Source organism: Sciurus carolinensis, chromosome 4 (assembly GCF_902686445.1).
Source record: "Sciurus carolinensis chromosome 4, mSciCar1.2, whole genome shotgun sequence".
In the NCBI taxonomy this organism is placed as follows: domain Eukaryota; kingdom Metazoa; phylum Chordata; class Mammalia; order Rodentia; family Sciuridae; genus Sciurus; species Sciurus carolinensis.
The window spans coordinates 11,684,756-11,712,624 of record NC_062216.1 but is presented as its reverse complement, the minus strand read 5'-3'; the positions used below and the strand labels follow the sequence as shown (position 1 = coordinate 11,712,624).

At 38.1% G+C, this 27,869-nt stretch overlaps 1 protein-coding gene across 1 annotated transcript; it reads left to right on the top strand.

The window, feature by feature from the left end:
• The first annotated feature begins 5,027 nt into the window (after positions 1–5,027).
• On the top strand, positions 5,028–26,949 carry Bnip3l (BCL2 interacting protein 3 like). Its single transcript, XM_047550257.1, is given in 8 exon segments — positions 5,028–5,073; positions 5,076–5,141; positions 11,584–11,767; positions 17,192–17,244; positions 17,247–17,263; positions 23,297–23,400; positions 23,503–23,652; positions 26,300–26,949. Coding segments are annotated over 8 exon segments (654 nt in total). The 5' UTR covers positions 5,028–5,042; the 3' UTR covers positions 26,349–26,949.
• Positions 26,950–27,869: the final 920 nt, after the last annotated feature.

The window sequence follows — 27,869 nt, the reverse complement described above, 5'->3', positions numbered from 1 at the left end:
AACAATAGAAGAAGTGCATTTAATCAAGGATGGCAGTACTGAAGAAAATGAGGGGGGAAGGAAAAAAACATAAATACAAGTAGCAAAAAGAAGTAAATTCCTTCTTTCAATAATTACCGTAAATGTAAGTGGACTGTACTATCCATCAAAAGAGACTGGCAGAAAGGATTTTTTTAAAAATGTGATCCAACATACACACTTCCAAAGACTGACTTTTGATCCAAAGACAGAAGTCTGAAAGTGAAAGAATGAAAAGTTTTTCCATGCAATAATAACCTAAGAAGATTGGGTTCCTATACTAATATCAAACAAAATAATGTTAAGTCCAAAATTGTTTCAAGATAGCAAGGTCATTATTATTTATAAAAGTGTCAATTAGTCAAGAAGATGCAGCCAGGCTGAGTGGTACATGCCTGTAATCCCAGAACTCGGCAAGCTGAGGCAGGAGGATCACAAGTTTGAGGCCAGCCTCAACAATTTAGTGAGGCCCTCAGCAACTAGGTGAGATCCTGTCTCAAATTAAAATAAAAATGGACTGAGGCTGTAGTTCCAGTGGTAAAGTATCCCGGGTTAACTTGAGGAGGAGGAGATAAAATAATTACAAACACATCCACTCAAAAACAATAAAGTAGAGTAATAGGAATAAGCCAACAACAGAGAGCAGGTAGAATCATACAAAATGCTTGGATTAATCCACAAAGCAAACAACAGATAGACAAGTAAAAATCAAATACGATGATAGTAGATTTAAATCCAGCCTTACTAATAATCACATTAAATATAAATGATCTAATTACTCACTTGAAAGAGATTATCGCGTCGAATAAAATAGCAAGATTCAATATATGCTGACTATAATAAATGTCCTTTGAAAATAAGAATCATAAATAGTAAAAGAAAAAAAATAAGACAAAAGACATTAATGCTATATTACTCAAAGAAAACTGGAAGTGACTAATAATATGCAGATGAAGTAGATTTCAAAAGAAACGATAGTATTCAAGGATATTCCAATAGTGATAAGGAAGAAAATAATCAAGACTAACCTGACCATTCTAAATGTTTGTATACCTGAATCTGGTAACAGTTTAAAGACACATGAAACAAAAATTTCAGATGGTGTCATAAATAGACAAATCCCATTCAGTCACATATATTAATACCCATTTCAATAATGATGGAACAATTAGGCAGAAAACCAGAAAAATTATAGTAGCTACACTATACAACTTGATCTAATTGACATTACAGAACACTCCACCCAACAATATTTTCTCAAATACACACACATCATTAATGAAATAATCCTACTTTGGCTCATAAAATAAAATATTAATAAAATATTGAAATAATTCAATTATTCACAGCATGTATGTCCTGTAGTCACAATAGAATTTAACAGAAATTCTTAACAGAAATCTCTGAAAATTATTCATTTATTCACAAATAGACATGGTCCTCTATGTAGAAAATCCAATGAAACCTATTTACAAGTTACTAGGACCAGAGAGAACAATACCATTAATAATAGCATCCTCAAATATGAAATACTTAAGGATAATTTGACTAAAGATATACCGAACCTATACACTGAAAACTTAAAAAAAATCAAGAGAAATTTTAGAAGACCTACTGAGAGACATATCCTGTCATGGGTTGTTCTCAAGATTTTGAATATATCATTCTTGACAAATTCATCCATAGCTGCAAAAACTTCCACTCATTTTTTTCAGCAGACCATTATTGTAAACTTCACAAGTGGTCTAAAACACACAGAAATTCAAGACCATATAACTTTTATAATGAAGAACAGTCAGAGAACTACCACTACCAAATATCAGGATTCCCTTTAATAGTAAAGCAACCAAAAATGTGTATAGGGGTAAGGATAGACAAATCAATGTAACAGAATAAAGAGTTCAGAAATAAGCCAACAACACAATCTGAATAGCTAATTTTTTTTATAAAGGAGAAAAGCAACTTATTGATGAACAGGAACAACCTTTTAACAAATGGTGCTGGCAAACTGGATGTTCATAACAACAAAAGAACTCTAGATTTGGCACCATTGAAAACTCTCACTGACCCAGTTTTAATGGTGCTACCTATGATCCTAGCTACCTGAGAGGCTCAGGAAAGGAGGATTGCAAGTTGGAGGCCAGCCTTGGCAACTTGATGAGGGCGCATCTCACAAATAAAACATAAAAAGGACTTGAGATAGCTCAGTGTTAGAGCACTTGCCTAACTTGTAAGAAAGAATAAATATTTCTTGTTTACTTGGTGATTTATTATGCAGCATGATGTGGCAATATCTATGACATGTACTCTTAGGTGTCCACTCTAGTAATAATGAAGTGAATAATATTAAAACAATGTGATAGGAACAGGAAGAAAAGTAAGAGGTACCTTATTCCTACCTTGTTCTTCTCTTCAAGGTTTTTCATATTAAATTGGTAAATAATATAAATATAACCATATAAAACTATGTAGTTAAATATTGAGAGAATATGACCAACTAAAACAATGGGTAATGAAGTAAAGGTGAAAAAGAGGAATTTTCTAGATTTTATTATTGTCTGGAACTTTCTGTGCATAAAAGAAATTGTTTAAAGAAATGGAGGAATAGCCAGGCATGGTGGCACACCCTGTAATCCCAGGGACCCAGGAGGACTGAGACAGAGGATGGGAAGTTGAAATCAGCCTCAGCAACTTTAGCAAGGCCCTAACAACTTAGGAAGACCCTGTCTAAATAAAAAATGAAATAGCCCGGGGGTGTAGTCAGTGATATAAGTGCCCCTGGGTCAAATTTTCCTGTCCCCAGTAACAAACAAATACCAAAAGAAAAGAAATGGAGACTTAACAATATTATTGGTTTTCTTTTTAGGGTAGTGAAAATATTCCAAAATTATGTTGGGGGTGATGTTTGCAAAACACTGTATATATAGTAAAAATATTGAATGTGATTTTTAATGATGAGTTGCCTGTATGTGAATTACTTTCAATAAAGTTGTTAAAAGAAGATATTAGGACTAATACAAAGCAGGAATTTGATTTACGAGCCAATAAAATAAACCATTAGTAATATAATCAAGAAAAAATAGAGACAAGTAAACACAAAATGAGGAAGAAAAAACATCCTTATAGAAGCAAGCAAATTCCCTAAAAGACCCAGGCCCCCAATTTTCCTAGGCAATTATATCTCTAAAGAAAAGTAATTTTTGATTACTTTTGAAGTTGTTTTCCTTATAAAAAACAACTTCCTAATGTTTTTTATAAAATAAGCATAAGCTTAGATCAAAACTTTTAAAAGATTAAGAAACATTTGAAACCTTTCGGAGGAAGCACATTGCCCCCAAACAAAAAACAAAACCAAAACAACCAAAAAAAAAAAAAAAAAAAAAAAAAACTGAGAAGGAAGGCTAGTCCTTCCTTCTTTTGTAAATATGTAAGTTACCCCTCCAATTAATCAATTAATTGAATTTCTGACCAAATCTAAAGAGTTTGGCAATGGAACCTGACAATTTAATAATTTTTTAAAAATAATTTAAAAATAATTTTAAAAATAATTTTAAAAATTTTTAAATAATATTTTAGTGTTGATTTTTTTCAAATATATTAAAAAACAGGAAGAATAGTTTAATGTATCACCTGTTTCAATAACACGGAAGGGGTTGAAAGTGTGGCTCAGAGTTGAGAGCACTTGCAGAAGACTCTGGGTTCCATCCCCAACACCAAAATTATTAAAAAATAAAAATAATAATTACCAACACAGGGTCAAATTTGAGACAGATTTATTTTTAAGTTTATTTGAAGAATAAATAGCCATGAAAAAAATTTAAAAGACAAAAGAAAATTTTTCTAATGGTTACTTAATAACTGTAGACAGTAGAATTAGACATGTTTTGTGGGCATAAATTAGAACCTTAGAAAGCTAATTCAAATCAGTGGAAGAAAGACTGCTTTAAAAAATTATAGAATCGTTGGGTCAACTGACTTAAAAATTTGGAAAATTTGACGTTAAATAATGACAACATATGAAAGGTAAATTTCAGGCGGGTTAAGGGTCTAAACGTAAAGTGGAGCCTATAAGAGAATTAGATAAAGGTTATGCGAGAATAGATTCATAATCCTGGATGAGCGTCTTCCCAAAGCACGTAGAGGTGACAGATTTAGTCACACTACAACGTCATCGGTCTGCACAGTGATACGAAGTTACAAGAAAGTAACAGACTAGGAGAAATACACGGCCACACTCAAGTCAGATCAAGGAGTCGCAGAGATCTGATTTAGGAGTGTTTAGGAACATAGTCTAGATTCACCCACGCACAGGATACATTGCTTCTCAAGTCATGCTCCAAAAATAGGTTAGGTGGTTGATGAGGTTTGAGTAATTTCTTCTCAGTGTTTTTCTGAATTTCCTTTTTCTTTCTACCACGACAGCATGTTATGTTTGCAATTCATATTTTTAAAAATTCTGAAACAACAAAAGATCTGGAGACCTTAGGTTCCCCTGTTTTGTTTCACCGGATTTATTTTAGGTTAAGGACAGGAAGGAGCTGGGAGTTTTTGCTTTGAGTCACGATACCCATTACAGAAGTGAGTTCTTAACAGATATTTAAAACTAAATGCACGGGGATTGGCTACAACGTGGAGCTCCTGTAGGTGTGGGAGATTTGGGCGCTAGCACCTCGGCACCGCGCACTCCTCATTCCACAGTTCTCCCTATCCTCTATCCCAGTGCCATCTGCATAATTCATCGCATCCGGTCAGCCCAAATTACATGCAAGAATTCATTCCAGGCTCGCGCGTCAGCGTGACTCCGCGTCTGCACGTACCGGACCAGCACGGGAACGCCCCCGCTCGGCCCCGCCCCGCCGCTTGTTGTGTTGTCATCACGTGGCCGGGGGCGGGCCTTGACGTCAGGGAAGGGGAGGGGCTGCGCAGGCGCAGAAAAGGGGGCGGGGGGACTCGGCTTGTTGTGTTGCCGCCCGAGAACCGGAGACGCTCTTTGCTGCGGCCGCAGGTCTTCCAGCCGCCCGACGATGTCGTCTCATTTAGTTGAGCCACCGCCGCCCTACACAACAACAACAACAACTGCGAGGAAGGGGGAACAGGCTTTGCCTCCGCAGCCGGCCTCAATAGTGAGTGATGGGCCGACGGACTCGGTGGAGGGATGGGGGAGGAGGAGCTGCTCCGGCCGCCGCCGCCAGCGCCGCGCGGGGGGCGGGAGGAGAAGGCCTCTCATTGGTCCAGGCCGAGGATGTTCGAGTGAATGACAGCTCCCGTGTCCTGTCAGGAGGAGGCGCTCGGGTCTTCCTCACGGCCTGTCGGTCTTCCTCCAGGGTCTTGGGCTGGGGCTGCTTCAGGCCGCTGTCGCGGGGCGAGCTGACGGGGGTCGCGTAGATCCCGAGTACTGGCCCGAAGCGGAGCTGGCGGGGCGGCGAGGGGGCGGGCCGTGGGGGCGGGGCGGGCCGTGGGGGACGTGGGCCTGGCTGGGGACGTGCAGCGGGGACGCCGGGGGATGGACGCGGCGGGCGGGGCGCGGGCGGCCGGGACGTGCAGCCGAGCAGGTGTGCGGGGCTCGTCAGCCCACCCGCGCGGCGGGGCTCGGGGCAGCGACCTGAGCCCGCGGGCGGCGTCCCTTTGTTGCCACATGCGGGTCAGGAAAACCATTTGGTAATTCGGGCGGTTACCTGAGTCACGTGTGCGCCGAGGAGGCTCCGCTCCTGCGATTCCTTTTCTCCTGTTTGCGATCTCCCCCACGTTGCTCCGGGGACCTAATTCTTGTCCTAAACGGTGGGTCGCGTACTCAGTGAGCCTGTTTAAGAACAGCCTGCGAACCACCCACGCTGCACACATCACGGAGTCTGGACAGTGGATTTTCAAAAAACGGAATTAAAACAGACACATGGGCAGGATGGAGTTTCCACCAACTAGACTTGTTTCTCCTAACATTTTGGTGCTCAGACATCTTGTCCCAACTCTGTTCCGGGTGTCGTGAGAGCGCCTACTCTTGGAAAGGTTCTTGCCTAACCTTTTTGTATTCCTCTCTTATGAAAGAGGTAGCATACGGCCAGACGAAATTGTTTAGAAACCACTTGGATGCTTAAAGGTCATGCATGCCGTCTTTTTTCATAAGAGGAAGGTGCTTCCAAAATGGCCTAAATATTTTAGGGGAGAGACTTCCTGGCCTCACAGGGTGGGGATAGAATGGGATATTTTAAGATGCATTCATGTTATTCCTGCTGCTCCTCCTTTGATGGACTCATTTCCTAAATGTGATTTTTAAAAAGGTTTTCAAAGTATCTGTTCTAGAATAAGATAATCATACTGTTTCACACGGTAAATAAGTGTCAGTTTATGTATCTTTAAATGTTACTTGTATCACATATTAATATGGAGCTTTACCCATTTTTTAGCATACACTTAGGTGTATTTTAGAATGAGAAGAGACTTCAGAGATAAATGTTCCCTATTATTTACTAATGAAGATACTGGGCTACAGTTAAGGGTCTTTCCCAAGTCCAGAGCTGGCTGGGACCTAGAGCCCTGTTCCACTTTCATCCAATCTGGTTCTCTTTCCAGGACACATCTTTTAATGGGCCTGAGTGTGTATTTTATTTCTGTCAGCTTGTCATTCTGCTTAATGTACAGAGTGACCAGCCTGCCTTATTTCTTTTTAGTATATTATTTCTTAGTTGTGCTCAGTGTTTTCTTGTGAGTTAAGTGTTCGGTCAATACATGTTCATGATTTCACAGAAAGCAAAGGGCTTTATTTTCCTTTGACCCTTTAGCCCAAAGTGGGGGATGGTGGTGAACTGTAAGTATGTTTATCTTGGTGTCTGGCAGACCTAATGAGGTGTTTGATGTCTTTGGCCAATCAGTTCCCGCTACGTTTTTGTTAGTTTTTGCAGAAGTGGAAGAACACTCAACCTGCATGGGATACAGATGTTGCTTTGGAAATCTGCTAGGTAAAAATATTTATTTGGGATAGGCTGAACTTCAAAAGTACTTAAAAGCTTTTGATAATGCCTTATTTAATTACTGTCTTGTCTCTTTGTTTGCTTTTTAAGCTCATTACGCAACACTGGACTGAACAAACAGGAAACCTTATTGATTCCTTAAAGCGATTTTTAGGCATGGGCCAAACAACTTATTCAGGCTTCTAATAGTATCTGAATTGCTGATAAGTTCTAGTACTTTGTTGGGTTAAGTTGCACAACTGTGAAAACAGGAGATGAAACTTCTACAGGTTATCTCTGGTTAGGATTTTATCTTTAGTTCAGGGGTCAAAGCAGAGTTTGAATAGCAAATTATTGAATATTTGAAATAGTGAAACCTTTCTCTGATTTTTCTTTCTTTCTTTCTTTCCTTTTTTTTTTTTGCCACCCTAGGGGGACTGTTACTTTCATTACAAATTAGAAGGCAAAGTTGAAAGTTCGTTTCCAGTTGTTAGTTCTAGTCTTAAGAAAGCTACGAAGTTCCTTAAGAATATTTGAATAAGACTTTTATATCATAAGGATTCAATATGACCTGTATAAGGAAAATTAAGATAGTTGTGTAATTCTTATTGCTTGCAGTGGGGGGAAACAGCCTTTTCTTTCTTTTTAAAGCTCTTCAATCACAGTGTTCTTGCTCCCCAAGTATGGTAAGAGGGATTTTAAGACTGTGACACATGAAATGCCACTGCCTTGTAATAGCGTTTTGAATAAATAAGTCACTGGTGTGTAAATACCCCACTTGTGCAAAGTAGTCAACATGTTCTTTCGAAGAATGCCAGTGACTGTGAGGGCCTGGTCTGGATTCTAGCATCAGATTCCTGAACAGGCAAACAAAAAACTTTGAACCATGCTGTCCCTGTTGAGGGTTCGAGTTACACACAGCCTTGAAAGGTTGGGGGGAAATGAGGAGAAATGCTCTTCCTTCTTTTCCTCCCCGATCTTGGAGAGGATTGAACTGGTGATTATGAAACTCTAGGATTGAATGTGATCACAATTATTGGATCAACCTTCATGATCTTTCTGAGCAGTTCCCAAAGACTTACACTAGAAAACATGTCATTGTGTCTGTACAAACCAGCATAGAGGAACGACTTTCAGCTTATAAATAGTCTTTAAAAATAATGGAGAAGACATTCAGTTCTTATTTTAAAGCGTGCATATTAGGAATAGAATTCACCCTGAACTGTTTTCTTCTGTATTACTTGGACAGCACAATCCTCATATCTTGCCGTGCTTCCTTTCCAAGTGAAAAGGGATTTTGTGAAAACTGGTAAAGTTAGAGCTTTAGGAAATTCCTAGGCTGGAAATGGAGGTGATTAGGTAATGGGGAAAAAGTATGTGTAGTGTATCTATTGATAAAGACGGATTTGCTTTTTTCCATTACTCAAAAGATCAATCTAACGTGTAGGCTCTTAATGTGCACATAAATTTTTCTGTAGTTCTGTATATTTCTGTAGAATGTTTCTGAAAGAGAATTACTGAGTTAATCTACCTTTTTAAGCTCTTAATACATATTGCCAAATTCCTCTCCAAAATGTTCCTTGAAGCCCCAGTTACAATAACCTTTGTTAAAACAATCACTTGGGTAGTGTTACCCATTGCCATTGGATAGTGGTTAAGTATGGTACATCTTCATAAAAGGTGAGGTGCGATGCAGTGGTCAAAAGAGTGATGGTCCACAAGTATCGACATTGAAAGACATCTCCAAAGTTTTAGGTAAAATACACTACTTACAGAAATGTCTGTACAGTACAATTCTATTTGTTTATAATACAAAAACAAGCCAGGCATGGTGGCACACGTCTATAATCCCAGCCACGTGTGAGACTGAGGCAGGAGGATAACAAGTTTGAGACCAGCCTCTGCAACTTATTGAGACCTTGTCTGAAAAAGTAAAAAGGGCTGGAGATGTAGCTCTGTGTTAGGGCACCTGTCTTTCAACAACTGTATTTGAAAAAAGTCCAGAAATCTCCATATAAAACCACTTAGTGTCGTTTCCTTTGGAGTAGGAACAGGACGTTTTGAGGGGAGGCCTTAAGTTTTACATTTTATACTGATGTTGTATTTTCCAGGAACTCATTATGTTTTGCAATCAGAAATGATTTTAAAAGATACAGAATATAATTATTGTAGCTGACACATGCCTAGCATTTACAGGGACCCTTATCTTTCCTCACTTTACTCGTTTAATCCTAACTATTCTGTGAGGCAAATACTACTGTCATCCCTATTTTACTGAGGAAACTGAGATACAAAGAGGTTAAGCAATTTGTCCAGGGGTGAAAGCATTAAGTGATAGGTGAGGATCTGGCTTAGTCTCTTTTTAGCCACTGTAATAACATTTGCCAAATTAAAATGGTCTGCCTTAAACAGAAGTGCCATGAATGTGCTCCAGAGTATTAAGGCCACCATGAATATTACTTTCACTAAACTTGTCTGGGTGGGTCTCTCCAAGGTCCTTAAAATATATGCTGCATTAATGATGGCTTATGTATTTTTAGTGCAGAAAATATAATTCAAATATTGGTTTGGAAGCCCGTCAGAAAGTAGGGACCAGAAAACCTGGCATTGGTGCTACCTTTTATCTTTTTGATCACATGTACTTCAAGTACACAATCGTTGTGTTTTAGGAAGACTGACTTCCACAGAGACCATCTGGAACTCCTGGTTCCTTAGTTCTGTTTCTGCCAGTGTAGCTCTGAGCTTTTGTTTATTTTGCACTTTGGGCTTCTGTACAAGAAGAACTGTTTTCATTGGTTCAAAAGAAGTTTGAAATTCTAGAAGCAATGGAACTAGGAAAAAACGTTTGCTTAGGATATACTATTTCTCCATCTCTAGTGTGTCTCTGTTTTTGTCTCTTTCTCTTCCCCCCTTCCCAACAACATTTTGCAGAACTCTAAATTTAAAGATGCTTTTGCAATGTTTTAGACTGCAAAGGGACTCCAAATATTTAATGATCTCTCTCAGCTCTGCTACTTGGGATTATTACTTTTGGTGGCACCGTCCTAGGTGGTAAGTCTGGGACTGTGACAGCTTCTGGGTCTGCCTTCAGTGGAAAGGACAGGATAAATTTATTTAGCAAACACTGTGCTGAGATTCAAACTCTTTTTAACTAGCATGTGTATAAACTCCTATTACTTGGCACTTTATATTACTATGGTTAGTCGTCCTCGCAGCCCATGGAGGTAGGTCCTAGGCAGTGTTACCTCTGTTTTACAAGTGAAGAAGCTGAAGGCAGCAAAGAGGTTGTACATGGAGGGGGAGAGGTAGGGTCAGATTTCCATCCAGGTGTGCCTGAGACCTTCTTTCTCTTGTAAGAGCTACATTGAACTCACTCTGAATCAGGTATAGTCATGGCCTCGATTAGTGTATATTTTAGGTTTTGACTTGGTTTTAGTGATTATTCTGATTGATTGATGGAACTTTGCATTTAGCCCTGGGATTTTTCAACATTTTGCAGAGAATTCAGAGGAATGGCCCCACCAACCTCCTGGGTTATATTTTCTAAAACAAAATCTATTGTAAGGAAGGGAAATTGTGAAAACACTCTTCTATCTCTTTTTGTTGTAAAGTGGATTTATTGGTTACTGTTATCAATTCTTATTAAAATTCAAGCACTAATTGTTCTGCAAACTCATTGAGCCAGTAAAATTTTTCAAGACCTATGCAGATTACCAATTCCCTCCCCTTTTCCTGAGGCTCCACCCTCTTTGACTGTTTACCCCCAAATCCACCTCTCTCTAGCTCTGTGCAGTGACTGCTTCCAAACCAGCAGGGCTTAATGAAAACCCTAGAAAGTAGGAACTTGTGGAGAGAAAAGAGAAGAGTCACATCACAAGGTATGTTTAGTATGTAAAAGAGGAGACAGAATAAAAGAGTGAGATTTAAAGGAAAGGAAGAAACAGATCTAGGGACTAGAGCTAAAACTGTTTTCTTCCCAGAATTTTTATCATTTTCACCTGATTTTGTTAAGTACCAGCTGCATTAATTTTATGCTCTAAATTTGTACACAAATTAAAATTTTTGCTTGAATATAGATTTCTTCAGCAGCTTCATCATTGTTTGTGGTAGTTAGGTATAGTTGTTAACCTATTTTGGTGAACTTTAAGACTTTTCTAAGTCAAAAATTTACTATTTAATTTGTGGAGTAAATACTAAATAACAGGCAGGATAAGGAGTGTATGTGTGTGAACTAAAATATTAAAGGCAAGTAGCCCATCTAGTAGTGAAGTGGCTATTTATTTTTTGAAAAACAGCTTCATTTTTTTTAACTAAATTGTTGATTGTAGACTAAACTTTAAGCAGAGAGAAAATTATTTTTAGAAAACTTGTTTTCTAAAAAGTTAGTTTAGATTTCCAGCTTCTTCTAAATTGGTCAGTTGCACTAAACCAATTGTAATTGCTGCTTCAGGAACAGGACAGTATAGATTTTTAATTTATTGCACCTTGTTTACTTTCTTCAGAATACTTTTGCATTCACTTTGAGGCAAGTGAGAATTCTTATCAGAATTCCCCATATTAGCATCTGTGCAAATGATGGATTTCAGTTTGCCATGGTTAACTTATCTGACTTGTCCAACAGGTTCCTGGGTGGAGTTACCTATGAATAGCAGCAATGGCAATGATAATGGCAATGGGAAGAATGGGGGGCTGGAACACGTACCTTCTTCCTCCTCTATCCACAATGGAGACATGGAAAAGATTCTGTTGGATGCACAGCATGAATCAGGACAGAGCAGTTCAAGAGGCAGTTCTCACTGTGACAGGTAAGTGAGATCCATGTTTTGGTGTCATTCAGGAGACAGGTGGGTTACAGGGCTAATTCCCATGAGAAAAAATCATTTGCTTAAGTTTCTAATTAACAAAATCCACTTCCTGATTTATTGCAGCATATGTATTTAAATCAAACAGCTAATTGACAGTCACTTGCAGGCCCACTGGTTTTCCCCAGATTAAGTAATTTTTTTTATTTGTTTTATTTTTAGATGTTTTTCAGTTTAAAATTTAGTAGCATGAATGTTAATTTGTAGAATAAATCTAACTTCCTCTCATTTTCCTTTGTCCTTGTGTCCTTTTCCCAAATGCATTGGGCCTTGACTTGCCTGTGTAGATGTCTTTCTCCCCTTCTGGATGGTGAAGCTCCTAGAGGAGGGCCATGCGGCTGTTCCTTGCACCCTGTCAGTAATGGTGCTGGCATGCAGCAGACACTATTAAATGTTTGACTCACAGGAACTGCAAGTTGATTCAAGTTCTGGCAGTATTTGCACAGTGGAAGCACCAACCTCTCTCTGTAAAGATAGTTCATTTTGAAGATCTTTCTGTTCCTCAAGAGAACTTTTACTTCAGGTCTCATTTTTTTGTTTTATGTGGGAAAGCAAAATCCACTGATAATGTTTATGGTTACAAAGTAAGCATTCAGAGAGATGTGTGAGTAGAATGAAACCAAGTTATTAATTTGACACCCTCTCTGAGCTTTTCCTTTCCAGAGGGACTAGCTATTAAATGACACTTAAAGATTCTGTTTTTTTGTTTTTGTTTTTTGTTTTTTGTTTTTTTAAAGTGGGCATTAAACCCAGAAGTGCTTTCACCTCTGAGCCAGATCCCCTGCCCTTTTTTATTTTTTATTTTGAGACAGGATCTCACTAAGTTGCTTGGGGCCTTACTAAGTTGCTGAGGCTGGCCTCAAACTTCTAATCCTCCTGCTTCAGCCTTTCAGACATTTAAAACTCAGTGTAGTGGCAGCTACACTGTTTGTATTATGGAGTACTGGATAATCTTCTGGTTGACTATCAGTTAACTGTCATTTAGCATGTTGAAAATGCACACTCACAGGAGGAGGAATAAGGGAACATTTAAAAATGTAAACAGTGACTTTATTCTGAGGACAGGATTATGGATATGTTTCATAACATTTTTGTATTTTACAGAAATTGTGTCTATAGCAACTATTTGTGTTTACCAGAAAAAACATGTCAAAAAAGAGAGAATTGAATTAAATCTGCCAGACCTTACTGTGTGTCTCAGGATCCACTGGTGTTATCAAGGCAGACAGAGGGCTGGCTTGTTGACCGGGCAGGACATTGAGCACCCCCTTCTCCCCTGCATCATCTCTGACTTGTCTCCATGCATTTTATAGCCAGGGATGACTCTTGTCATAAGCAGAACAAGAGCATGTGGCTCTTTCTGAGCAGTTTGTCATTGATTCCATAGCAGGAGCATTAGTCTCTTTCAGAATGAAGATTTATTTATATCATGGAATTTGCTGAAGGATTTCTATATTTTTCTGTTTAGATTTGTGACGGTTTCTGCGTGTTATTGCATATTTCACTCTACATTCAAGTACATGAACCTTTAATAATGATACCACTGTGTCCATTAACCTGTTGTTCACATGGTCCAGGGAAAAAGCACCTGCTTATTTGGTACTCTTATTTCATTTTGGTTGCAGTTGATGGAATATGATACACCTTCCTAAGGTGGTATTTAAAGTTTGGGTTTCTAAATATGTGAAAAGAGGTATGGCATATGCTTTTGAGCACTTTCTTATCACTTAGCTTGCATACTCCAGGCTCTGGGTTACTGTCATCTGACAAAGGAGGCCTAGTACTCTCCTCAGGTATCTTACACACTTGACCTTTTAAAAACATTTCAAAATAAATGTCATTTGAATTGCCGTGCAGCTCTGTGTTTGAAGATGTTGGGAAATGTTTTCTTTTTTTAATATATTTTTATTTTTAGTTGATGGACCTTTATTTATTTATTTATATGCTTTGCTGAGAATTGAACCCAGTGCCTCACACATGCTAGGCAAATGCTCTACCACTGAACTTACAGCCCCAGCCCAGGGAAATGTTTCTTGTAGGTGAAGGAGTTTTTAGGATTGTAGAATATTAGTCCCAGAGCTATTTGTGTTTATAAATTATTCCGTAGATATATTTTTGTCCTTAACAGTGATTATTAGAAGATAACCCCTGTATATTTTGCTTTTTCTGTTCTACCCAGTTATAGAGATTTTTATGCTTGACTACCCACTAAATTCTTCAAGGGAACTTTTACAAATACCAGTGCACAAACCCCATCCTACAGCTTCTGATTCAGTTGTGAGGATGGGGCAGAGATATTTTATAACCTCCCCAGCTGATCAGTAGGAGCCAGGTTGAAGCCTATTGCACTCCACTTGTTAGGAGTAGCAAGCAGTTCACCAGTGGAGAGCGAGATTGGTGTTAGGGGCAGCAGTGCAGAGGTGGAACAGTGCTGCAGTAGGATTCCTTCTTGTCACTCTACCTGCCTGGATTTGGTCCCAGCCATGTAAAGCTGGCCCTTAACTTGATGCCAACACTGTTATGAAGCATCAAGGACAAAACTGAGGACAGGAATACCTCTATTCTGATGGTTTTCTGTGCTATAGCGTAACTTTTCTTGTTTAAAAGTTTTCTAAGTTTATATGATATGATATGTTTGTTTGACTAGAACCATCTTTTCCCTTTTCCTGTCATTTAAGAATCTCCTGTGTTGATCATACTAGTCTTAAGGTACCTAGTTCTAATCAGTCAGATATATTTCTGGTGGTCTTATTTTTGAGTCAGTCTCACTAATACTTCTATACAGTAACCTTATACATATGCTCTTGGTTACTTTAATAGTTAATGTATCAGACACCATGCATCTTATAGAAGAAAAGTAGGTCCTGAGCTTCAACATGTCGGCTTAGGACCAGACTTCCTCAACAGGACTCCCATAGCACAAGAATAAAAGCAAGAATCAATAACTGGGATAGATTCAAACTAAAAAGCTTTCTCTCCGCAAAGGAAACTATCAGCAATGCGAAGAAAGAGCCTACAGAGTGGGAGAAAATCTTGCCAATCATACTTCAGATAGAGCACTAATCTCCAGAATCTATAGAGAACTCAAAAAACTCTACACCAAGAATGCAAATAATCCAATCAACAAATGGGCTAAGGAAATGAATAGACACTTCACAGAAGAAGATCTACAAGCAATCAACAAACATATGGAAAAATGTCAACATCTCTAGTAATAGAGAAATGCAAATCAAAACCACCCTAAAATTCCATCTTACCCCAATTAGAATGGCGATTATCAAGAATACAAGCAACAACAGGTGTTGCGAGGATGTGGGGAGAAAGGTTACACTCATACATTGCTGGTGGGCTAGCAAATTAGTGCAGCCACTCTGGAAAGCAGTGTGGAGACTCCTTAGAAAACTTGGAATGGACCCACCATTTGACCCAGCTATCCCACTCCTTGGCCTATACCCAAAGGACTTAAAATCAGCATATTACAGAGAAACAACTACATCAATGTTCATAGCTGCTCAGTTCACAGTAGCCAAATTGTGGAACCAACTGGATGTCCTTCAATTGATGAATGAATAAGAAACTGTGGTATATATATACAATGAATATTACTCAGCCATAAAGAATGATAAAATGATGACATTTGCAGGCAAATGGATGAAATTGGAGAATATCATGCTAAGTGAGATAAGCCAATCTCAAAAAACCAAAGGATATCGCTAATAAGTGGATGAGGACACATAATGGGGGGTGGAGGGGTTAGTGTTAGGGTTAGAGTTAGGTTTAGGGAGTGGGGCAGAATGGAGGAAGGAAGGACTGTATAGAGGGAAAAGAGGGGTGGGAGGGGTGGGGGGAAGGGAAAAAATAACAAAATGAATCAAACATCATTGCCCTATGTAAATTTATGATTACACAAATGGTATGCCTTTATCGCCATGTACAGAGAAACAACATGTATCCCATTTGTTTACAATAAAATAATAAAAAAAAAATAGTTAATGTATGTTCCTTTGAGCAAGGTAACACAGTCTGTTTTTTATCTCTACTTTATTTGAGTGTTTCAGTTTTTATTTTTTGGTGCTAGGGGTCGATTCCAGGGGCCTTGCCTATGCTAGGAAGTGCTCTACCACTGAGGTACACTTTCAGACCTCTTATATTTGATGTGGAACACTTTCAGACCTCGTATATTTGACGTGGAACTGAACACTACATATCTATTGAAAAATCCAGTGACTCATTGTAGTTACACAGGAACATTGATAAAACTAAGAAATGAACTTAGAACATTGTGTATTTATTGTATCGAGTACAGTTTGTAATCATGTGTTTTGCCTAAGAATTATCTGTAATTTTGTAGTTCTGGGAATGTATTTTGTACTGTCATAAAGGTTTGTGTTCACGTATAACCTTATATATTCACTCAGAAATATCTCAGATATATTTCTGAAATAAATAGAGTAGTGGTCTTTGGGTCTCCATTGTAGTCTTAAAAGAGCTTTGCATGTAGGTTGTGTATTTGGATATTCACTGTGTTAGAAATTTACAAATGGGTTGGTGCTGTAGCTGAGTGGTGGAGCGTGCTTGAGCCTGGGTCCAATCCTCTCGCCACCTCCACTGCAAAAGAATTAGAACAAAATTTAGAATATGTTCTATTTACTGAAAAATAATAAACATTAAATTTTAACATAAGTAACTTTTTAAATGAAAAACAGCTTTCTCATAACCAAAAAAATTCATCAGAAATAGTGATAGTTTTCTTAAGTTTTTGCAAATTTAATATCTGCCTTAATAGAGAATAGCTGGATTCTCACTGCTTTTGTATCCAGTTTGCTATAATGTCACACATCAGGTAGAATTTTCTGCTATAATTTTATGAGATAATAACAATGAAAATAGCAAATAAATCCTTATATTGTGAAAGAAAACAATCTTGAAGATCGTCTGAAGGAGTCTCAAAGAACTACTCTTCATACTTAGAAAAACTGCTGGGAGCAAATTATTTAATGATGAAAAAAAAATCTTTGAGAAAAAGAACCCCAAGCTAGGTTTCTGACTTGAAGATCATTTTGCATTTTTTGGGGGGAAAAAAAAAAGTAAAATGAGAATGTGACAGTCTTTTGCTGTATGTAATTTTTTCTTTTCAGATTAATCTTTGTGAAGGAATTCACCACCACTGGTGAAGTCTAGTACATTTTGTAAGAGTGCCTGATTTCATTTATCACATGAAATTTGCTGTGTAGGGTTATGATATACTTTTGGATTAAACTGCTTTGGTGTAGTCATTTGCTGTAACTTGATTTTCTAATTTCCCGTAGACACTAATTGATTTGATAAAAAGAGGGTAAAGCTATAGCTTGGTTCTTTCTCTCCTAGCCCTTCACCTCAAGAAGATGGGCAGATCATGTTTGATGTGGAGATGCATACCAGCAGGACCATAGCTCTCAGGTGTGTGTGTTTATTATTCTGATTTATAGTAAGCAGTTAAGAAAGTCAAAACTTCTTTAAGTAAATTTGTTTTGTTGAAATATGTTGAAAAATAAGACTGTTCAGAAATCTTCAGAATAGTTTGAAGCTGTCTTAAGTTACTCAATTTCTGAGTTTGGGGAGTTTATTTAGGATAATTTTTGTTCTTGCTGCACTTTAGAACTAAGAATTTAGAGCCCTTTCACCCTAAAAGAGTTGAAAAATTCTTTTCTGTGATATAGCTTTTCAATATTCCAGGCTACTTTTTGAGTTTATAAATAGAAAACTGAGATGTCTTATTTAAGGTTGCAATAAATTAAAATGAGGCTGTGTTAGAATCAGGTGTGAAAACTTTGCCTGCATATGAAATCGAAGCAGTGACTTCTGAGGTGAATTTGCAGCTAAAGAAAACCATTCATCTAAATTTTGGTGGGCCTCCTTGAGTTAAAGAAGATAAATAATTCACTAGGAATTGATATGGTTGGAAACATAGTATTAAAATAAAAAAAATTAAATCTTACAGAGGTTTGCATCAAAAAAAAAAATATGGGGAGTGTATAATTGTTACTAATGACTTAGAATATTCACAGCCAACCTTAACCTTACATACGTATCAGATCACCTTTTTTCAGTCTTTTTTTTGGGGGGATGGTACAAGGTATTGAACCCGGGACACTTTTATCACTGAGCACATCCACAGCTCTTATTGTTTTCCATTTTGAAACAGGGTCTCACTAAGTTGCTGAGACTAATCTTGAACTTGTGGTCCTCCTGCCTTAGTCTGTTGAGTGGCTGGAATTAATGGGTGTGCACCGCCACACCTAACTTGAGTGCAGATTTTTTTTTTTTTTTTAGCAGTGCTGGGGATTGAACCCAGGGCCTCGTGCTTGTGAGGCATGCACTCTACCAACTGAGCTATATTCCCAGCCCCTAGTGCAGATTCTTTTTTTTTTTTTTTTTTTTGTGGTGCTAGGGATTTGAACCCAAGGCTTTGTGCTTGCAAGGGAAGCACTCTGCCAACTGAGCTATATCCCCAACCCCCTAATGCAGATTCTTGAAGGCAAGAAATATTTTCTTTTTATCCTGTGTTAAGGTGCTTGAAAAATATTGAATGAATGTTTACATGAGTTCTTAAAAAACTCGTTTTGTGGTGTTCTCACTATACATGATCCTGTGCCCCTTTGCACTAGAAATAGTTCTGTTGTTTAGAATTGCCCAGTACTCTATTTCAAAAGTCTGCACAATTTCTCCCTACTTTGTGTTCTATTTTTGCTGCTTTTTGAAACCTAGAAAATCTACAGATTGAATACCCATATATTTTAAGACGCACCTTATCCTATAGAGAAGATTGTAATGAATGGCAAAGCTTTGTATAGTGAGGTGCTCTAATGAGAATGTTGAATCTTTGGCTAATTTATGTCAGTTTGTTCCTGTGCAGTAAACTGTAACTAATGTTTAAAAAGTACATGTCCCCACTGCAGAGAGGGAGATGAAATTAGTTCTGTGCTGTAGCCTTATCCAGAGAAGATGTCTTCAGTCAGTACTGGCTTCTGTATACAGATTGAAGATCTAGATTAGCGTTTTCTAAAATGCGTCTGAGAAATATTTACTCAATGGGAAGCTCCATAAAACAGTTCTGAAGTCAGATTAGTTCACAGTAGTGCAGCCCTGGCTCCTCACCAGTATGCCCCTGGGTAGTAGCTTTGAAAATTCTTGCATTAAAGAAATCAGTTTCATTCCCAAGCTTATTTGACCTTACACCTTCCTCTCCTCCATGCATATTCCCCCCTTACTTTCTTAATAACTCCATGGAACACTTTGATAAGTGCTTTCTTGGGTTATGGAATGGCAGGCATACCATTAAGCTTATCTGATCACTGAGTTGACATGGAATTCTAGAGCTGAATACATCCACTTTAGAATTCCAGAGGAATTTGTGAAGTTTAGGAGTTACTATGTCAGATTCTGGAAGGATTGCCAGTGTGATCTCTCTGCAGAAACAAGTACCTAAAGGAGCATTGACTCTCATCAGGCAGAGGATAAACCTCATTGACAGTCTGATCTGCCAGTTCAAACAAGAGTAGGTTTGACAGAAGCAGTCTAATTCCTGCAAGAAAAATAGTGTTGAGTAGATTTTTAATAAGGGAGATATGAATAGGGATCATTTATTTAACTTTGAAAAGCCTTTTACATTGTTTTCTTTGTAAATTGAAGAAACAATTTAAAATTAATTGCTTTGGGATTTGGGGGAAATTAATTTTTTCATGAATGAGAAAGATGTTTAGGGTTAAGAAACACTTAAAAACAGTAAACAAAGGACTTGTAGTATGCTTCATCATAAGTGGTGTAAAGGACGGGTAACCTTTTAAGCTTCTCTAGGAGGAGCAAGGAGAAGCACTATCATTTGCCAGGTGTAGCTAGGGTGCTGAATTTTTTTTCCTTTTTATTTATTTATTCTTTTATTATTGTATACAAATGGGATACATGTTGTTCTCTATTTGTACATGGAGTCAAGGCATACCATTTGTGTAATCATAAATTTACATAGGGCAATGATGTTTGATTCATTATTTTTTTTTTCCCTTCCCCCCACCCCTCCCACCCCTCTTTTCCCTCTATACAGTCCTTCTTTTCCTCCACTCTTACCACCCTCCTTATCCCTAACCCTAACCCTAACGCTAACCCCTCCCACCCCCCCATTATATGTCCTCATCCGCTTATCAGCGAGATCTTTCGTCCTTTAGTTTTTGAGATTGGCTTATCTCACTTAGCATGATATTCTCCAATTTCATCCATTTGCCTGCAAATGCCATAATTTTATCATTCTTCATTGCAGAGTAATATTCCATTGTATATATATGCCCAGTTTCTTTATCCCTTCATCAACTGAAGGGCATCAAGGTTGGTTCCACAATCTGGCTATGGTGAATTGAGCAGCAATGAACATTGATGTGGCTGTATCTCTGTAGTATGCTGATTTTAAGTCCTTTGGGTATAGGCCAAGGAGTGGGATAGCTGGGTCAAATGGTGGTTCCATTCCAAACTTTCTGAGGAGTCTCCATACTGCTTTCCAGAGTGACTGCACTAATTTGCAACCCCACCAGCAATGTATGAGTGTACCTTTTTCCCCACATCCTCGCCAACACCTATTGTTGCTTGTGTTCTTGATAATCGCCATTCTAATTGGGGTGAGATGAACTCTTAGAGTAGTTTTGATTTGCATTTCTCTTATTACTAGAGATGTTGAACATTTTTTCATATATCTGTTGATTGCTTGTACATCTTCTGTGAAGTGTCTGTTCATTTCCTTAGCCCATTTTGATTTGATTATTTGTATTCTTGGTGTAGAGTTTTGAGTTCTTTATAGATTCTGGATATGGTGCTGAATTTATTTTAAAAAATACTTCTCACTTTTAATGTTCTCAGTACAGTGAAAGAGGTGATGTCATTTCCATGAACAAATGGGGAAAATGAAACTTTGTTCTAATTAATTACTTTTTTAAGACAACAAAGGAAGTAAGTGCTAGAAAGTGGGTCTTCCTAAGCCTGTGCGTGATCCCTGTTCCTTCTGCTGAAATTAACCACTGAATGGAATTGGTCACAGGAGAGCTCACAGGCTTGCGAATGAACTAGCAGGTCTGATGAGCTATGGTACAGGGACTGCTAAGGTAATGATACATTTAGAAAAAGATAGTGAAGACTACTTTTAGGATAATAGTGCTCAAGTCTCTATTTTCTTCAGCCCTTTTGTATTGGGAAATGGACTGCAGGTGGTCTCTTGAAGACATTTCCGCATTGTGTTTTAGGACTAAAGAGGTCCCCCAGCACAATGTGGTTGTCACTGGAAGATGATCCAGCTGAAAATAACCTCCTCTGTCTTGTAAAGCTGGTCTGTTCATGGATCACAGTATGCAGTTTAATATTCACTTTAGAGACCGAGGAGAACAGGATTGGCCAGAGAAGGAAAATCTAACTGTGTAGAAGATAAGGGGCCCCCACGCAAGAACAGTCTGAAATGTCAGACTCTTCTTTGAATAGATGTAAGTGCAGAGAGAAGATCATTGATTCTGTTAAAAGCATAAATCTTATATAATTAGACCAAGTGCACATTTACTATTTTCTGAAGAAGTGGAAGACAATTTAAAACCTGAAAGTGGCAAATTTAAAATAAATGAAAGGAAACTCATGCAGTACTAAACGAGGGGAGCTTACCATTCTTCATGTAAGCATTAGATAAGTTTAGACACTTACCTGGAATTTGATTTGCTTTTTAAAATACTAATCCAGCATGACTTTTGCTTTACTCAGCTGAGAGAAAAATTGCATCATCTTGGGGGAAAAAAAAAAGCTTAAAGCATAAGCTCATACTGCATATTCATTCTGTTGGAAAGTGCAAAATACTAATTTGTTCAAAATTCAGAGCCTACATCTGTGAGCAGTTTAGAGAGATGGGCGGCCACTCCGCAGGAGGAAACTGCAGAAAGGCTCTGCAGTATGTTGAAGTCAGATGTTGTGTGCACAGGAACTGGTCTGTATGTAAATTGTAACAATTTATTGTTTTTGATGTAGAATGATTCAGTGCCACTCCAAAGACCCAACTCATGATTCTGAGTAATCTCAATACCCAGTGGAAAAAAGCTCAATCCTAAATGCTGCATTGTGTCTTTCGATGGGATTTGCCAAGTTCAGCAGAACTAGATAAGAGTGATACTGACAAGAGTAGCAGGCATCCACGGGGATTTGCTCTGGTTTCGGTAGGAAAGGGAGTAAATGGAGAGCCAGTGTCCAAGTCCTTCCTGGGGCATCAAGGATGACAGGTCCTTCCTGTCGTCAAGAAGTAGACCTGTGAAGGCAAAAGCTTGTGGACATGTCAGGCTCAGCCTTGCAACTGTTTCCTGAAAGGAATGAAAGCTGTGGTCAGAGAATGAATCCTGTTCAAACAAAATAAGAACACTCTGTAGCTTTGAGACCTTTTGGTTTGGGGTCATAGTGTCACATTCTTTAAAACTGAAGAAATAATACTGTGTCATTTTGAGGAATTTCTTAGGCCTGTGGATTCTGTTAAATGGAAGTTTTTGTAAACTTTAAGTGTTTTTGACTTAAATCTTGGCCTGAAACTTCAGGTTGTCATTAGCAATAAAAAGTTTCTTTTTCATTTATTTGATACAATAAGTGTTAAATTCTGACTCAATTTACAATAGATTGTTCCAAAAAAACTTTTTTGCACACAGTTTCAAAACCTCAGGAAATATTTGTGTAGTGACTTATCTCAAAAATATAATCTTCCAGAGAGTAAAGCGTGTTGCTTAAGCATAGGGAGTGCTACAGTTTGCCTGGTTTGCATGCTGGCCCTGCCACTTCCTAACTGTGGAAGCTTAGGAAGGGTACTTAACGCTGTGGTCTCAATTTCCCAGTCTGTAAAGTGGGTTTTAACAGTTCCTCTTTTATAGGATCAATGCAAGTGAAAATTGATGAATGTAAAACATTAATCTACATGATCATCTGAGCGCTAAGACCATTGTTTATTTCCTCATCACATTTCCCACTCGTTTCACTTGTCATCACTTATATTTTGTTATATCCTTTTTGGATATGTTAGCATTTATTTATTTTTTGACTATGAAAAGTTAAATGCATTTAAAAATAAGGAAAATAATATAATGGATGTTCATTGACACGCAGATTGAATGGATATCAAGATTTTCCAAACTTTATTATCATTGTATCCCTAAATAATTTTTGAAGTTCATAGTCTGTGCTTCACTATACTAACATTCAAGCTCACTGAGTACTTTTTAAGATATAAACTACTCTTAGGTCATTTTGTCAACCTTTTTAGAAAAATAGCCTTTTTCAAACATGAAAATCACTGGTGCAGAACCTTCCGCACCAAATTATAGTTGTTAATTTTCTGTCCACAGATTTGTCTTTGTATTAGAAGGAATTGTTCTGTTTCTTTTTTTTTCTTTTTTTTTTTTTTTTTTCCTTTGTTGAAGTTTGAATTCTTCTTTACAGTCAGAAGAAGAAGTGGTAGAAGGAGAGAAGGAAGTTGAGGTTTTGAAGAAAAGTGCAGACTGGGTATCTGACTGGTCCAGTAGACCTGAAAATGTTCCACCCAAGTAAGTTCTTCCTGTCTCCGTGGGCTCTGCAGGGGGCCTAGAGATCCCTGAGGTACGTCCAGCAGATGCATTTCTGACTCCACCTCTGGATTCCTCTCTCAGGGAGTTCCACTTCAGACATCCCAAGCGCTCCGTGTCTCTAAGCATGAGGAAAAGTGGAGCCATGAAGAAAGGCGGTATTTTTTCTGCAGAATTTCTGAAGGTGTTCATTCCATCTCTCTTCCTTTCTCATGTTTTGGCTTTAGGGCTAGGGTAAGTACCATTAAACTCTTTAAAGTTTTTTTCTGTTCATTTCATCCTCATACCTTTTGTTGGGATGTAAGAAATGAATGTGAAAGCAGTTGGTATTGCTTTGCTTTTACTGTTTTAGTGCAAATAGAGGAAACTTAACAATGATTAAACCGGGCGTGGTGGTGCATGCCTGTGATCCCAGCAGCTTGGGAGGCTGAGGCAGGAGGATCTCAGTTTCAAGGCCTTGACAACTTAGCAAGACCTGTCTTAAAATAAAAATGACTGGGAATGTAGCTTAGTGGTAAAGCGCCCCTTGGATTGATCCCCAGTACCAAAAAAAAAAAATTAAATTTGATTGGTCTATCAGTAGGCAGTTTGTGGGGGTTGTTTGGTTTTTAAGTATTTTTAGTTGTAGATGAACACAATACCTTTATTTTTGTATTTTTATTTTATGTGGTGCTGAGGATTAAACCCAGTGCCTCACACGTACTAGGCAAGTGTTGAACCCCGAGCTACAACCCCAACCCTAGGCAGTTTTAATAACAGGTTTTTCTCCCCTCGTTTGAGAATAAGATATTCCTATTAATTCCCTAAGTGAGATTTTAATTTTTTTGTTTTTGTTTTGCTATTGAGAATTGAACCTGTGGGCAGTTCACCACTGAGCTGCATCTCCAGCCATCGTTGTATTTTTACTTTTTATTTTGAGACACTGTCTGACCAAGTTGCCCAAGCTGGCCTCATTTGCCACCCTCCTGTCTCAGCCTCCTAAGGAGCTGGATGGGTAAGAAGTATTTAGTGAACTCTTCTCTGATTAATTTTTGCTTTTGAGTTTTGTTTTTGTTTAAAACTTGGCTAATTTGAATAACAGAAGGTAATCTTTAACACGTGATTTTGGGATTAATATGATTTTTTCTCCCCCAGATGGTAAAATACACCATTTCATTGGTTAGTTCTTGAGAGAAACTGATATGCTTATTATGGTTACTGGTCTTTTTTACTCTGTAACATTTCATTTATTCTAAAATCAACCTTGTATTTACTTGGAGTTTATTACTTTTTCAGACAAATCTTTTAAATTAATAGTTTTATTCCCCTAGATTTGAACAGTTGAAGAAATATAATTCTGAAGGATTTTAAGAGTGATGAATAGTTGCTGTTCTTTTTTTCTTTTTTTAAAGACATTATCTGTTAGGCTCTTTAACCATACCCAGTGGGTCAGTTTTCACATGTGATCCACAAGAGATGGATTATTCCTTATCTTCCCCATAAGGAGCTCAGCACAGCAGAGACAGACTCCCAGTAACACCCCTTGTCTCTCTGGTGCTTGATCTGCCTGTGTGAGGCAGCAAGGGGAATCCCAGCATCAAAATGGGAGGCGCTTGTGAAGGAAGGGAGCATGTGGACCCTGAGATGTAGGGGTTGGGTTGGTTTTATTAGGTTATGACGACTCAGTAGCTCATTTGCCCTAAAGAGGTAGTTTTATGACCTCGCAGTATTTCTTGCTTTTATAAATCTTTTTTTTTTTTTTTTTTTTTTTTTTTTTGCGGTGCTGGGGAGCGAACCCAGGGCCTTGTGCTTGCAAGGCAAGCGCTCTACCAACTAAGCTATCTCCCCAACCCACTTTTGTAAATCTTCAGACTGTGTTCTTGCCTTATGTGTAGCTGTTTATAGAGATGAATGTTAAAAAAGGCTTAAAAAGTTGGTTGCTTTAATTGCACTAGAGATGGAGGTAGTTCTTTTCTTAATATCCCTTTGCTTGTGTTACTAAGAGGTCAAATACTTGCTTGGCATGAAAGGTCCCATTGGGTCCCTAATCCTTTATAGAGTTATTAGTAAGAGCCATCTTTTTTTAATATATTTTTTTAAGCTGTCAATGGACTTTATTTACACGTGGTGCTGAGAATCGAACCCAGGACCTTGCACATGCCAGGCAAGTGCTCTACCACTGAGCCATAACTCCAGCTCCAGTAAGAGCCATCTTTAAAGCAGTGGTAGCTCTAATTTTTTGCCTACACCCAACACCCAAGTAATTTTGCATATGTTTTCTTACTTGACATAGCAGTAGAAATTTTTGTCCACCATAAAGAAACGTCTTAAAGGAAAGGACTTCTACTTTAATCTTTGGAGGGGTCTCTTCTCTTTGGCTGTTCAGACCCGACTTAATAAGTAGACAGAATCAGATAAAATCATATCTGCAGGGCTGGTGACTGGTTTGCCTGCCTGTAATCTCAGGTATTCAGGAGACTGAGGCAAGGGTATCTAAAGTTCCAGTTCAGCCTCAGTTACTTAGTGAGATCCTGTCTCAAAATAAAAAATTAGAACTGGGCATGTAGTTGAGGGGTGGAGCGCTCCTGGGTTCTATCCCCAGTGCCCCACAAATATAAATAAGTAAAATAAAATAAAAAGTCAGTGGACGGGGGGTGTGGCCCAGTGGTAGAGCACTTGCCCGGCATGTGTGAGACCCTGGGTTCCACCCCCAGCACCACAAAAATAAATACTAAATAAAAGAAAATGGTAACTTCGGGGTGTGGAAACTGTGCATATATGCTGTTAGAGCCTTTTGCAGGAACTGAAAAGCTTATAGTTCTTCGGTAAGGATCAACCTGGGGACAAGCTGGTGTGGAGCTGTAGAAACAAGTGAGACATGATACATTCTGCTTCCTTTCAGCATCTATATTGGAAAGCGACTGAGCACACCTTCAGCCAGCACCTACTGAGGGAAGGAAAAGCCCCTGGAGATGCGTGTGGCCTGTGAAGTGGTGTATTGTCACAGTAGTTTATTTGAACTTGAGACCATTGTAAGCATGACCAACCTTCCCCCCTATTTTTACATATCCAGTCCAGTAACTCTCAATTCCAGTATTTTATTCAAACTCGGTTGAGGCATTTTACTAACTATATTCCCTTTTGGCCTGTAAGACACTTTAGAATTTCCTAACAGAATTTACTGTTGTTTAGAAATTTGCAAGGGCTTTCTTTCCGCAAATGCCACCAGCAGATTATAATTTTGTCAACAATGCTATTGTCTCCTGTTAGTACCACCAGAATTAGACCTGTATCATTCATGGTAGGAATTTTACTCTGGCAGTGTAACTACCATCTCAAAATGAGATCAGGTTATTAGCAAATGATATAAAATGCTTTGTTGTTTAGTTTTTGTTTTGTTTTCCAAGACAAAGTCAAGCTTCCCAAAGCTTGAATTTATAGTTATTAAAAAGAAAGCAAAAACAAAAACCAAAACAAAACAAAACAAAAAAAAACCCAAAACCAAACAAACAAACAAAAAAAAAGCAAGACACAAGAAAAAAAATATCCTGGGCAATAAAAAATTATTTTAAACCAGCTTTGGAGCCACTTTTTTCCTAAGCCTCCTAATAGTGTCTTTTAATTTGCAGGAGGCGGGCTGTGTAAATGATAGGTAGGAAATAGAGTAAGAACTAAGATACATCAGCAGATTTTAATACTAGTATGCTGTAATGCTGTCTTTTCTATGGTAGGGAATCTTTATTTCTGATAAGGAACGTCTCAGGCCTAGACATGCAAAATTGCTTTTGAGTTTTGTGTGTATTTGGTATTTTCATGTGTTAGCTGCATGTGAATTTTTCATGACTTTACATTTTTTTATTTCTTTTTTTTTTCTCTAAGAAGAGACTTGAGTGAGTCCATTTTGTGGTGTTAACATAGGCTTCTTGTTTTAGGAAGCTTCACTTATACTCTGAAGCCTTTAAACTCTGAAGAAAATTGCTTCAGAGTTATTCCAAGCACTTGTGCAACTTTGAGAAACAGACTTGGGTTGTGGGAACAGTTGGCAAAGTTCTGGAAAGATGCCATTCGTTTCCTTCTGGTCCCTCCCTTGCTGGTGTTTACTGTGCTTCTTCCCAAGGTGGTCCCTGGGATTCCATGGGCGCTGGTGATTTTCTCACGTAGCAGTCTTTTCAGTTATGTTAAACTCTTGACGTTCCAGAACACTCAGCAGATTCCTTCAATGACATGCTTTTTCATTTATTTCTAAAATGTGAAGCTTTTAGGACCAAATTGTTAGAAAGCATCAGGATTGCCAATTATTTCAAGTAGATTTTATTGGATTTCTGAACATACAGCATGACTGAAGGATACTACTGTATGTTTTATATATAAAAACTATTACTGTTTATGATATAGACATTGCTGTTGAATATCTAGAGAACCATTGTTAAACTTTAAAACTAGCAATCTATAAAATGCATCAGGTTGACTTG